Consider the following 12341-nt stretch of genomic DNA (forward strand, 5'->3'; position numbering starts at 1 on the left):
GTGCGCTCACAAAAATCTTCCTAGTCCTAAACACATCGCGTCCCAAATAAAGTTGCAGCACCTACAGCTGCCGAGGGATCATTTATCACCTAGAACCCAACTCTCCTTGAAACTATACAGGCCACAAATTACTTTCCCGCGGAAATTCACTCCCAGAGGGGTGAAATCACCCTCGGCGAGAGGCACCGTATAATTCTCCCAGACAGAAATTATGAACTGTTCGAACTACCGGTTCGAGCAATCAGCGATCGATTACCAGCCGACGTTTGATAATGCCCCCAACGTGTGACGTACGCCGACTATTACCGACAGTCACGTCGAACGGATTAATTAACGTACGAGCCGATTAGCGATCAGGCTTCTAGTGCCGCGATCAATCGGCCGGAATAAGCGGCAAAGGATACGGAAACTTGGCATTAAAGACACACACGGCGCGCGACCAGCTTTGTAAATCAAGGTGTGCACTTCCAAGGTCCGAGAGTTAAGGTCGTGTCTTTAATTAACTCAGCTGCCGGGGCGCGGCTTAAAAATAATTAATGCGAGTTTATCTAAGCGTCGATGTCGCTGGTCGCGGCTGGCCAAGCTCACGGCGAGCCTGCAAAGCGCTATGGAGAATCGAAGTCGCGTTGGCGATATCTGTTCTGAGGAGCGGCCCAAGATAACGTTACCTTCGAGGCTGATAATCGCGACGACTCGGGGCGGAGCGCAGACTGCGAGGCGAGGGACTTCGCGGCGATTTATCTGTACCTTCTCAGCTCCGAAATGAATGGATGCAATAAGAGGAAGTAAACGAACTCGAACGTTCTTGTTTCGTCGGAGATTAAGAGCAAAAGCCCCGGCGGGAGATGCCGCTTGCAAGTAGTAAAGTCTTGGCTTAGCCAGACTGCGCAGACATTAGCCTAAATCTGCGCTTCGTGGAGCTCGGGACGAAAATTCGCGCGGACTTTTACGTTAATTATTCTTGGGAGGATTTCTTGTCTACAATGCGGCGCTGCAGTGTTCCTGTTGTCGAATTTCAGTTGCAATTTAGAAGCTGCGTGGCAGAACTGTTTGTGGAGAATTTCCTGAGGGAGGTAGAATATTTAATTGGTACTCTGGGAAACGCGGTTGATCGCGTTGCTGAATTGAAAAGTTAAAGGGCTGCTGTGTTACGTCTGCGGGCTAACGGGGCTAGAATCGCTGAGAAAGATAACAAAGATTGACGCTGTGAATAATCTTGGTACTTGGCTTGAACATGAACGATAACGTCGACAAGTGAACTTTTGTTCCGCTGCCAGGAACGACGATAAAATTTTACGACCTACTCTGGTAATTATTTCTCACGGAAAAGGTCCTGCAATTTATTTAGTCTCGGGAATGGCCTTAACAATTGTTTTACCAGTGCTGATGGAATATTTTAAATGCCCTTGGAAGAGGATTACGTTTCAATTACCTAGGAAAGTGAGACAGCGATGACGATAGAAGTACCGAGTAACTAAACATAGCGAATTATATTAATTAAGTATCGTATATCGCGAGTATTCTGTGTAGAGAATGTTTTATTTCTTTTTTTGCAATTACCTTCTGTAGATCAATTCATTAAAGTTGCACGCGAAAATAAGTCATATCGATTATCACTTGAAAACACTCTAAAGTACCCTTTTTACGATTTCGTTAATGACGAGAGATTATCCGTGGCTCCGTTAATGAAATCCGTCTTGCTTTCAAAAGCATTTAACTCTAAACTTTCGAGTTGTTTTAGATCAGTGATAAAGTTATGTGGATACACCGTCTCTTGCAACAACTCTCAATAGATTTCACATGCACTCCAATCTGTCTACTGGGGAGTTTCAACAGTAATAGATCAAAGAAAAGGCTCCAATCACCATAAAATCGGCATGACTTGCCATACTCGTAGAACATTAATAAAGTTGACGATCTCTACTAATGCAAGACGATACATCTTAGTCATTGATTATCGAAACGCTCGAATGATTGGAATTTGCCCCTCCAAGGAGAGCAACAACAATTAAATCGGCCAGGAATGACGATTCCTCTGAATCGCTTCAATTGATCTGTAATTGCATCCAGAAACATAATTCATAACTGTCTTCATTAGGATTATATTGCACTTTCTAAGTAAAGATACATCAAATAGAGAAGTAGTGATACTCGTAAAATCGAAGCGGTTAGATAATCACAAGCACTTACTATCAAAAGAAACCATTAAATAAATTCTACTTATTTAACTAGAAAATCTTTGAGCATTCCTTTCGTAAAATTGGTAAGATACATATGTACACTAAAATGTTATGGATTTTTCGATAAAATACCCAGAGATTTTCCTTAGAAACTAGAAGTCGCTTGTTCAGTTTGTTCAGCAATTCCCAAGACCAGGAATCGACACCCTCGAGCAGTTCTGGCTATAAAACTCGACTCGACTCAAAATGTGGACCTTCCTTGAGAAATACGAGAAACGGACAATGGAACCATTGCAAGAGTTGCAGAGGGAACGCTATTGAATCGTTGAAAAGTACGATTATGGCAACGGTACCACGCCTGAGCTGCAGAAAACAGTATCTCCATGCTTTAGATAAAGGTTATCCCGCGCACGAGTAATTTCGTTTCGCGTTACTAAAGCGAGGCTAATTACGTCGCTTTGTTAATCATTGTCGCTTCGTCGTTTCCATCACGTAATGGAAGATCGTTCGAGTAACAATGCACCGGGCAACCGCAGCGACATCGAAACAACGTTTGCATTAATATGATTGCAATATCCCTCTCTTGTATGCGTAATCTGTGATACAGCCGAAATGGATTACAACATCAATCGTCGAACGTTGGGAACATTCGTTGAAAAATTAATTAAAAAACAAGAGCGCCAAAATTAATTAACTTCCGCAGTCGAGTCATGCTTCGTATCGACATTATCTGCTATAGATGTTAATCAAGGTGCTACACCCAGAATTTAAGAGAAACTGCAGAAAAAGAACAGCAAACCAGTCGATCGCAATATTTTACACTTGACTGATTTCTTTACAATCCCGCGAAAATGGGGAAACATGCATTTCCACCTTTCTCGCGTTACGCAACAAAAGAATGCTGCGCGCACCTGCGCTATCTGTAATCTCATTACCAGGCTAATATCGAGTGTATCGATTGCTCTTAGCGGTTTCAAAATACTGCAATTAATTTACCTGGAACCGCGTGAAACGCGTACACGATAAAGGTTTCTTTTTCTTAATGTTTTTTTAATGGATACTTATCTCACTGTGGATACCACTTCGCGGAGTAACTAGGAAATTTCGATCGACTGCCGAGAAACCGCCAACGTAATCGACAATGGGTAGTTTCGCAAGCTCGTGTTACTCGAACTCCGATTTGTTCGCGGCGCCACGCGATACCGCATCCCACTCTTCTACATTTAAAGCGCAAAGAAAAACAGCGAAAAAAAAATGTTGGAAAGCGTGGCGTGCAGCGACGAAAAAACGTGGTGAAACGAGACTGAAAGGAGTCCACGCTGACAAGACTTCCGCTGAAAATTTCACGCTTGCTTTCTTGTCGGCTTCACCTGTCGATACGTCCCGAGGTATGACAAGGTGAAAGAGCAACGCGATAATTAGCAAAACTATCACGGTGCCGCGTGTGAGGCTCTCCTCGCGGATTAAAAATGTTGCAACGCTTTTGAAAGCTTCTATGCCAGACATGTTGCATGATTAAAAAACGACGTACAATCGTGTTCGTCCTTTCTAAACGGAATACTGTAGCAGGTAGGAACAGCTGCTGCGTGCAAGAACGACGTCAAACGAAACTGCGTTTCTGGGTTTCTCCATTAAACAAAATTGCATCGTTTCTAAACCACAGCGACTCGAGATTAATGGGAGCAACGTTGTGACGGGGACTATTAAAAACGAGCAGATTGTCCTAGTATGATAGCCGACCTAACTGTACCGAGAGACGTCTAAGAATATTCTCGCTGTGCTATCCCATAAGCCCTGGGGACTGTCGACCTGTCGGAGTCACAATCGAAAAAAGAAAGGGACCACGTTTATGGTAGCGTCAATTACAATCTTGGCAGGCGTTCGTAACACCGTGAGCTAATGTCAGAACGCGTGCCGTAATTGGTAGTCGAGGTCAATGATGAATACAAATGATAGGAGTCTAATGGCAACTATGGGCGACTAATGCTTGTCGAAAGGTAAAGAGAGACGAGTAGATATTCAGATAAGAAATTAAGTAGATATTTTAAGAATCACCTGTTCAGACTGTTCAAAATCAGACTGAGTCGCTATTTAACGAATCAAATGCAATATCGAATTAAATATTTGAGATGATTCGATTTCGTTTCTCGACCTTCAGCCAATCCTATGTCAGCCGGAGGTAAATAAAATCGAGACACGTCGAACATTCCAGACAAACCGCGTCGCGTTTTACGCCTGTCAGCTCAGAAATACGCGTTCCAAGAATCCCATAAATATTTCGCCCGCATCCTTAGAAGGAAAACGATCGAACACAGCGGGTTTAGAGGATCATGGATCGGAAATTCGAGGCGGTTCAGAAACGTGACTCCTCGCGGACGACTTCCGCGTTTATGGACCAATAACGTGCACACTACTGCTTTCCAATCCCCGCGAACGACGAGGGCAAGGTTTTTCATTTTGGAATACCCTGTCTCTCGGTCGACGTTCTCTTGTTCGACCAACGAAACGAGCCAGCAAGAAATTAAAAACCGAGAAACGCCTTGTGCAACCCTGAATGGCTTATTCTAGCTATTTCGCCAGGTTTCGCGCGACTGCCAATAACAATATCGCTCGTGGAAAGCGGGAAAAGTTCATAACGAAGCAAGCGAGTTTACAGTTCGCGTTTTTCCTGCAATTCTCGAGCGCTAGCAGGGAAAAATTTGTATGGACAGCTAGCAGAGGCAAACAGTTTACAAACGCTTTTGTCACTTTGCGTTAGAACTAGAAAATAACGCGGCCCTCTCGCGTGGAGGTTTGTTTCGAGCGGGACCAACCACCATCGCGAAGTCACGCTTATTTTACACCGTGAAACGAGGAAGGAAAAGCAACCCTACACGATATATCTTGTTTCGACAGTTGTTATTGCCCAGAACCTTCAACGCGCTAATGAAGCACCAAGAAATATGGCATCCCTTTGCCTTCGTATGCTATGGTTAAGCTACTTTCGACGAATACTGAGATCGCTGAGCAAATGAGGTTTTCTTGTAACCTACAGTGGCGTAACCGCAGAAACAGATGCATTGAGAATTACAGACTATGATTTAGGGATTCATGGATGCACGTGAACAATTGGCGCAGGCAATCCCTTGTTCCAATTAAAACTTCTTGCCATCCACTCCAATTAGATTTCGAAGTGGACGCGCGATTTGCTGGGTCAAAATGGGTGGACTTCAGGATTATTCGAAGGGCATATCGCGTAGTCTGTTTTCTTTGCGAAAGTAGGTTAAAAGTGTATCGGTAGCCGATAATCGACTGCACTAAAGCTTTACATAGTTCGAAACCGCCCTTCACATGTGTAAGGACAGACGTGTTTCACGAGAAAAGTTGCAGTTCTGGCGATAATAACGAGTCCCTGTCGAGATACTGCGGTGACATAACTGCTTAGATACGTGAAAATATTTAAACGGTGGTGTGTTTACAGTTGAACTGTATGTGAGTTACACAATAATGAAACTTTCGAACACGCGTTGCAGCAATTTATTATTGCTGAACTTGTAGAAACAAAGTTAGCAATGGAGTGTTTGAACAGCGTACACTCGCCTCAGACTTTGGATTTATATTTAAAATAAACTAAGAAGAGTGTATTTACATTCGGACATCCTTCAGAATTATTTGCCGAAGTGGTTTAATGATCTCACGATTTGCTTATTTTACGCAATTTCATACTGGTGTGAGCAAGCACAAATAACATTCGATCAAATAGGCTCGACGAGAACGTGAAACTGAATGACTCTTTACACTATATATCATATTGATTTATCTCAATTTGTTAAGCAAGCAAACCACTTAAACGCTCAGTATCCATTTCAGCTATAAACACATTATCAATTCAAATTCTTCCCTACTACACAGATCACAATTTCAGAAAAAAATGAACCCTACTCCAACTCACCCTCTGCCTCAATATTCATCCTAAGACAATTCTAGGAATAGTCCATTAGAATCTCTCATATATTTCAGAAAATACAAACACCAATTCCACCGCAAGAAATCCTGAAATTCTGGCTGAAGAAAATCCCGAGCAACTTACATAGCCAAACGTTGCCACGGGGTGCGGTGTGGAGCAGATTGAGATGAAGGTTGAAGTCCAGGCCCGCCAGGTCCTGTCGCAAGTGTGTACTGTCCATGATCAATGCCCTCTGTGGGAGCAGGAAGAGGTGGTCGCTACCCTCTGCGGGCCCCAGGGTTCGCGGCACGCCGAGCCCAAGAGGCCCAGAGCGGGCCGTCAACATCCTACCGCCGCTACGATTCTCGAGGATTGCGTGATCGCCCGATGGCGCATCCTCGGACCCGATTCCCGACACGCTGACCGTCGGAGTCGTCTCCCTTTTATCGCTGACCAACCGCTGCCACCCTCCCTCGCACTTCCACCCTAATCGAGACTCAACAAGGCCAACTGGGCTTGCTTCCTGGGATCGCGTGAACCAGGCTCACTATTAATTCAAGATTCAACGAGGACACTTTCGATCACTTTACCGTAGTCGGTGCTTCTTGCAGTCCCTCGGGAGTTGTGCACAGAAAATTCACTAGCAGCTTAAAGCGAGGTTTCGATCGAGGAAGGAATTTGTTGGAAATCGGAATCCCCGAAGCGAGGAATGCACGCGCTTATTCCTCCGACCCTCCCGCTGTGCTCTTCTCGTTCATCGCGTCCCGACTTCGCGTTCCAATTAATTCGCCTCTAATTACCGGCCAGCAGAGTTTTGTCGATCGCTAATTGCGCGCCGTCTGGCCTAGCTCGCGTTTCCCGGTTCGCTGGACTCGCGTGGCCACAGCCTCAAAATCCCGAGCACAGGCCGCTATCCTTCCTCGGACGCTCTTATCAGCGATTCCCCAGCTGATTGGTCGCCGCGTCGCGACAAAGTAAGCGCATTGCACGCGGCGAGGCTCGATCTGACGGGACAAATACGCTCGCGATCCTCTGAATCACTCGGTCAGTCAACTCCGTGAAGAGCGATCAAGCGACAGGGGACCTTATCGTGCGCAAGAATTGACCGCGCGGACGAGTGGCCTCGTTGAAATCGTTTAAAGGCGGGTGGGTTCGTTAGGAAGCCGCGACGAGGGTGGGAACACGCCTCGAACCTCGATCGCGTGCCAGTCTGCGCGTCTTTGCTCGCGACGATCAAAGCCGCCGCTCCTCTTCCCTGCGACTCCCACTGTCAGCTGTGTTTGCCAACAGACCGACGCGGGCGGAGGCGTGTTCACGCCTCGACGAGTCTTCGATCACACCGTACAGGGAATAATTCAACGCACTACACTGTCGGATGCTTCTGTTCTTTTCAAGAGCACGTGCCAGTTCGAAGAGGAAAGTGGAGCATGAGCGCCGAATCCAAAGCGAGTCGACCGATGTCGGAGCGGAAGTACACAAAGGGAATCGGAGATTCACGAGGAATAGCAGCGACGCAACTGATTGCACGACGAAAGGCGAGCCGAGGTTCGCTGTCAAGCAAACAGCTGTGACGATGACAGACGCGGACTCGTGGCAACGCGCGCGTACCGAGCGTGACGCGATCCTTCGCGCGTGGCGGCCAGCGTTCGACTGAATGACGCCGCGGTGCAGCGCGACCGCGAGCCGCGCCGAGGGGCGCCGGAAATTCCCGAACAACGCGCAAGAGACACGATCAAACGCACAGATTTTTCATTTCTTTCGAGAGGATTTCATTCGACTGGGGTGGCCACCCTGGAAGTAATTTCTGTAAAAACTCGATCCTTTGTTTTGGGAGGCTGTCTCTACAGGATTTCCGTGGATTTTCTCGGATTTGCTCGTGGGTTTAAACGCTTCGCGACTGAATACTGATTCATCTCTATCGCTGGTGAATTTGAAACCTTGGAATATTGAGTGAAGAAGAAATTGGAGCTTCATGGATCTTCGTGGAAGGTTCCTGAACTTTCCTCCGGTTTTATGAGAATCCTGTTTCTGATTCCAAACGAGTAACAGAAAATTTCTCCTTGATTTTCATAATTATAATTTATCTTCATTACCGCCACCATTTGTTTCCTTAATGAAAAATCTAGCGCAGTTTTCATAACAGTCTGCAGATCTTCAGGCATTTTCTGATTAAATTTTTTACTTAATCATACAAATTTCAAATCGTTTCCTCTTCTTTTTTGCGGTTCTATTATCTATCCTCCTCTGGTTTCGTTGCTCGACTTACGGTTGGAAAATTTAACGATACCGTAAAAGAATTGTTAAGGCTGGTACTGTCTGGACAGACAAATGGCGCTTACTTATGCAGAGGTACAATGAAATGATAATTACTCTTGTTTGCTGTATTCCGAAATATGACGGCGAGGAAAATTGTGGCAAAGTTATGCCCATTAATTTACTCCGCGATACAGAAAAGTGAATGCATGTGTTTGTGCACTTGGTGCAGCGAAGTTTTAAAAATTCTACGGGCTTACTGGGTCGTTAAAAAGCCTACACTATAACGCGTTTTAGAGGGTCGTTGTGTTGAAATCTGGATGCGAAAAAATTATAAGAATACTTCAGTAAAAAAGGCAACCATTTAACCCGAAGTACCTCTCTTTCATCAGAGATAAATATCATTCAGTTTTAAACAATACACCCAGATTCCACAGAATCTGTGAGCCTTCGCTTTTACCATCCCTGCATTGAATCACAATAAAACGATCATTCAGCTCGTACGTTCGGAACCTCAAGTGTCATTTGCCATAACATAACCAGTCCCTGCGCACTCGGCGGTTTTTCGGTCCACGATAAACCGAATGTCACGTTCGCCGAGCGCAAATGCGCGAAAGAACGTGGGAGGCACGAGGCGACCGAGTGAGAATCTTCACGATGCGAGGCCTCCTCGCTGCAAGGAACATCCAGCTGCGGTTAGCAATTTGCGAGAAGCTCGCTTTTATAGCCGGGGAATGTTTCATGAAACTACACCGAAACTATTCTGTGTAAAGCGATGATCGTTAGAGCAGTTCCTAGAAGAGACTTACAACTGCAAGATGCTTCACAGGAGAATACAAAGAAGAACGCGTGGGGTGGAACGATGAATTTCTCCGCCATAAAGAATAATCGTAACGTCCAATGATTGATCCGTTATTCCACTCCCTCTGTGATCCTCTGGGTCACTTTTCCAGCGCACGACTTTTCTAACCGTTTCGTTACGCTTCGATCTCGAAAGTACACCAACGCTAATCCAATTTCCTATCCGCAGAGAATTACACAGCAGAGTTTCCGGAAGTTCAGAGTATCAGCCGATGCCCTGGAATGCCCAACAGTCGGACCCAAGCGAATCTAATTAAGTCTGATCGATACCGAATTTCTAACCACTCCCCAAACTCCCTCAGAGCCTTGACTTCAGCGTGTACTCGAAGCCGCAGCGTCCCAGACCGCGAGCATCAAGCTAATTCGTGTCATCGACGATCCCACGGGAGGCTGAAAAAATTTTCGACCGAGAAGTCGAGTCGGCGCACTTCGCAAGACTGAAGTTCCACGGTTCGGTATACTGTTACACGCTGAGTTGTACGAGCATGTACAGGCGCTTCTTGCGGCTTGATCTTCCGCGTGCGTGCTCCGTGTACGAAGTCGCTGAAATGGCGATCGATGCCCCTTTATGGGGACTAATATGCCAAGTCCACTGGCCGACCGGTCCGATAGTCGACTCGTACACGGCAAGATCGAACGAGACACGAGCCGCCAGCCTCGACGATGGAGAACCAAGGGCGGACGGTTGATTGACAGAGATCTCTTGTCGTTTTTGCCTTCGCTGCTCTGTCACTACGCCCGTTAGTCTAACCAACGCTTCAATCTCCTAACATTGTCATTCCATGGACAGGTCGGAGTACGGGGCAAAGAGTACGCACTTTGAGAGAACGTGGAACTTGAGAGACATTAGTGGTGATTTGTGGAGCCTTCTGGCGAGTTTAGGTAGAGAAAAGAGGAAAATTAGTGACTTTAGTTGGTGGTAATGGTCGTACTTGGATACTGGTAGATTAAGTAAGTAAACTTCTGGCATCTTAATGCATAGTTATATGTAGACGTGGGATAAATACTTCTTTTACTTGCTTTCCTAATTTTTCCCTGGTGTAACAGTATTATAATTATATCCTCTAGCGAATTGGGATTAGCAGGTGTGGGACACTTCAGTCGCCAATTTCTTCTACTAATTATCCTTTTGGCAATTTTTATAGCATGAGTGAGCTCCAAAGGGCACATGAGATCTCCCTTGACGCTCGTAGGCGTTCCTACACTCAGCACTTAAAATTTGCAAGATTTCTAAACCACAATAGCCTGTAATAATCATCCAGGAAATGATAAGTCGGTTAGCTCACAAGCCCCAAGTTTCTGCATTCGCTACGCGAAGCATGACACACAGGTAGATCAAACGATGCAGCCGGTCGTATAGAAAACTCACTATGCAAAGGATTAAATCATCGCTGAATCTGTGTATCACGCTAGTCCGTTACTTCGCGTGGCCGACACATGATATTACGCCATTGTAATGCTCGATACGCCCGATCAGCCAGAAAAGGGACGCGTAGACGTGACAGCAATCCCGGAGACGCCGACCCAAAAGCAGCTCTGAGTACCGTTCGCGTTAGTTACCATCTTTTTTGTCAGTCCCCGTCCAGCAGCAAAAATTCGTTCCTCCTTGTGCGAAAAGCACACGAAATAATCTATTTTCGCTTCACCGTTGTCCTGGCGTAATTGGTTAAAAATCCAGCGCTGAGAAAAACCATGCCTTCCGCGTGCACAGTGATCTCGCGAACATTACCTTGCAGCTATGCTTTCTCCTGGCAAACGACTGTTTAACGAGTCGCCTATCCATTTGCGAACCCGATACATTTGACAATTACGTTCCAGGAGAGAACTTTCGGAAACTATGTTTCAAATTGTGGCCACTTTTAACAGTCTCGACGACCGTATCCCCGAGAAGCCATTAGCCTTTTTGCTAAAATCACTCGACACTTCCTGAATTTACTCACACGTAACGCCAGTCATTCGTTCGCCGCAGTTCTTCAACCTACGTCCACGTATCTTCCACCTATCAGCTGAGATTTACCGCTGAATTAGAGCGATTTGATACTGGAACCTCCGGTTTTGTCGCAGACGGTTTTACTTGCACCGTAAGGCGAGGTCCTGCGCCGCTGTGAAAGAGAAATCAACTTTTTCTCCAAAGCAGAATTCTTTGAAGCTTATTCACTGTCGCGGCAATATTCGTTGCTTCCAGGAACTTAATTGTCAATTTATGTAACAACAGGAGCGGCGTCTCGTTTCCTCCGAGGATGTGTCACAACCGTATCCAGTCGCTTTCCACGAATTGCGCAATGCTCGATGCTCCGCGCCTGACAGCTTAAAAACTCTTGCAACATAGGATCCTTTACGAGGCTGTGTGGCAACCCGCATTCGTGCTCCCAGAATCCTGCGGCGATCGACCCTCGCGTTCGTTTCGAAAATCCGCATTTCCTTCACCTGTCGCCTGCATTCTTCCGCAAATACGCGGCTCGAGAAACCGCGGAATGACACGGAGCGTCTGCTCGCCGTCTGGCTCTGTCAGTCGAGGGCAATTTCAATAAAAAAAGTATCTCTTCGACCACGGTCGTTCATGTTTCGCGGCGTGAACAGATGGAACGTGGTGAAAGCGAGTAAACGAGATTTTTCAGAGGAAATCGTTGTTTAATAGACGATCTGCCTGGCGGGGAGATAAATCACACGATTTTTTTCTTTATGTAAGGTCTTGACGAAGGAATCGATCTCGTAGAGAAGAAAAGCATGCGATAGCCGCGAGTGAGTTCTTTATCGCGGCGTATGATGACGTGTTCTAATAATCACAGCTGCGAATCGGGTCTCGCGATGACGAAACCCCTGTGGCCTCGTTGAGCTCTGGGAAAAACGACGAGAATGAAAAGGGAAAATCGACTAGGTTGACGACCCAGTTTTATCAATAATATTGGCTCGTTTATCTCCCGATTATCACGAGAACAGACCGAATTGGCACAGACCAATGACCCACTAATGCTCGCCATTCCGCCTTACGCTGCTAATCAGGATTAGAGGGAGTTAAGTCAAACGCTGTCGCGTTATCCGATACCGTTACACCTGATTCGTTTCGGTCAACCGATTCACGCACGCGAGTCCCTTCTTCTAGTCGATCGAGTAAGGGTCAC

At 46.1% G+C, this 12341-nt stretch overlaps 1 protein-coding gene across 9 annotated transcripts in view; it reads right to left on the reverse strand.

Moving 5' to 3' along the window:
- The window catches only part of LOC143180955 (uncharacterized), a 150795-nt gene that overhangs the window by 94704 nt on the left and 43750 nt on the right, over positions 1-12341 (reverse strand). For 4 of the 9 annotated variants that reach the window (XM_076381033.1, XM_076381031.1, XM_076381035.1 and 1 more), the window contains exon 1: positions 6250-7129. The exons of 4 other annotated variants lie outside the window; for them this stretch is intronic. In XM_076381033.1, coding sequence (XP_076237148.1) covers positions 6250-6451 — 202 coding nt within the window. In that variant the 5' untranslated portion in view covers positions 6452-7129. Of the gene's footprint in view, positions 1-6249; positions 7130-12341 lie in introns of those variants that run through there. One more of the 9 variants, XM_076381038.1, reaches the window with a different exon arrangement.

This window comes from Calliopsis andreniformis, chromosome 6 (assembly GCF_051401765.1).
Source record: "Calliopsis andreniformis isolate RMS-2024a chromosome 6, iyCalAndr_principal, whole genome shotgun sequence".
Classification (NCBI taxonomy): domain Eukaryota; kingdom Metazoa; phylum Arthropoda; class Insecta; order Hymenoptera; family Andrenidae; genus Calliopsis; species Calliopsis andreniformis.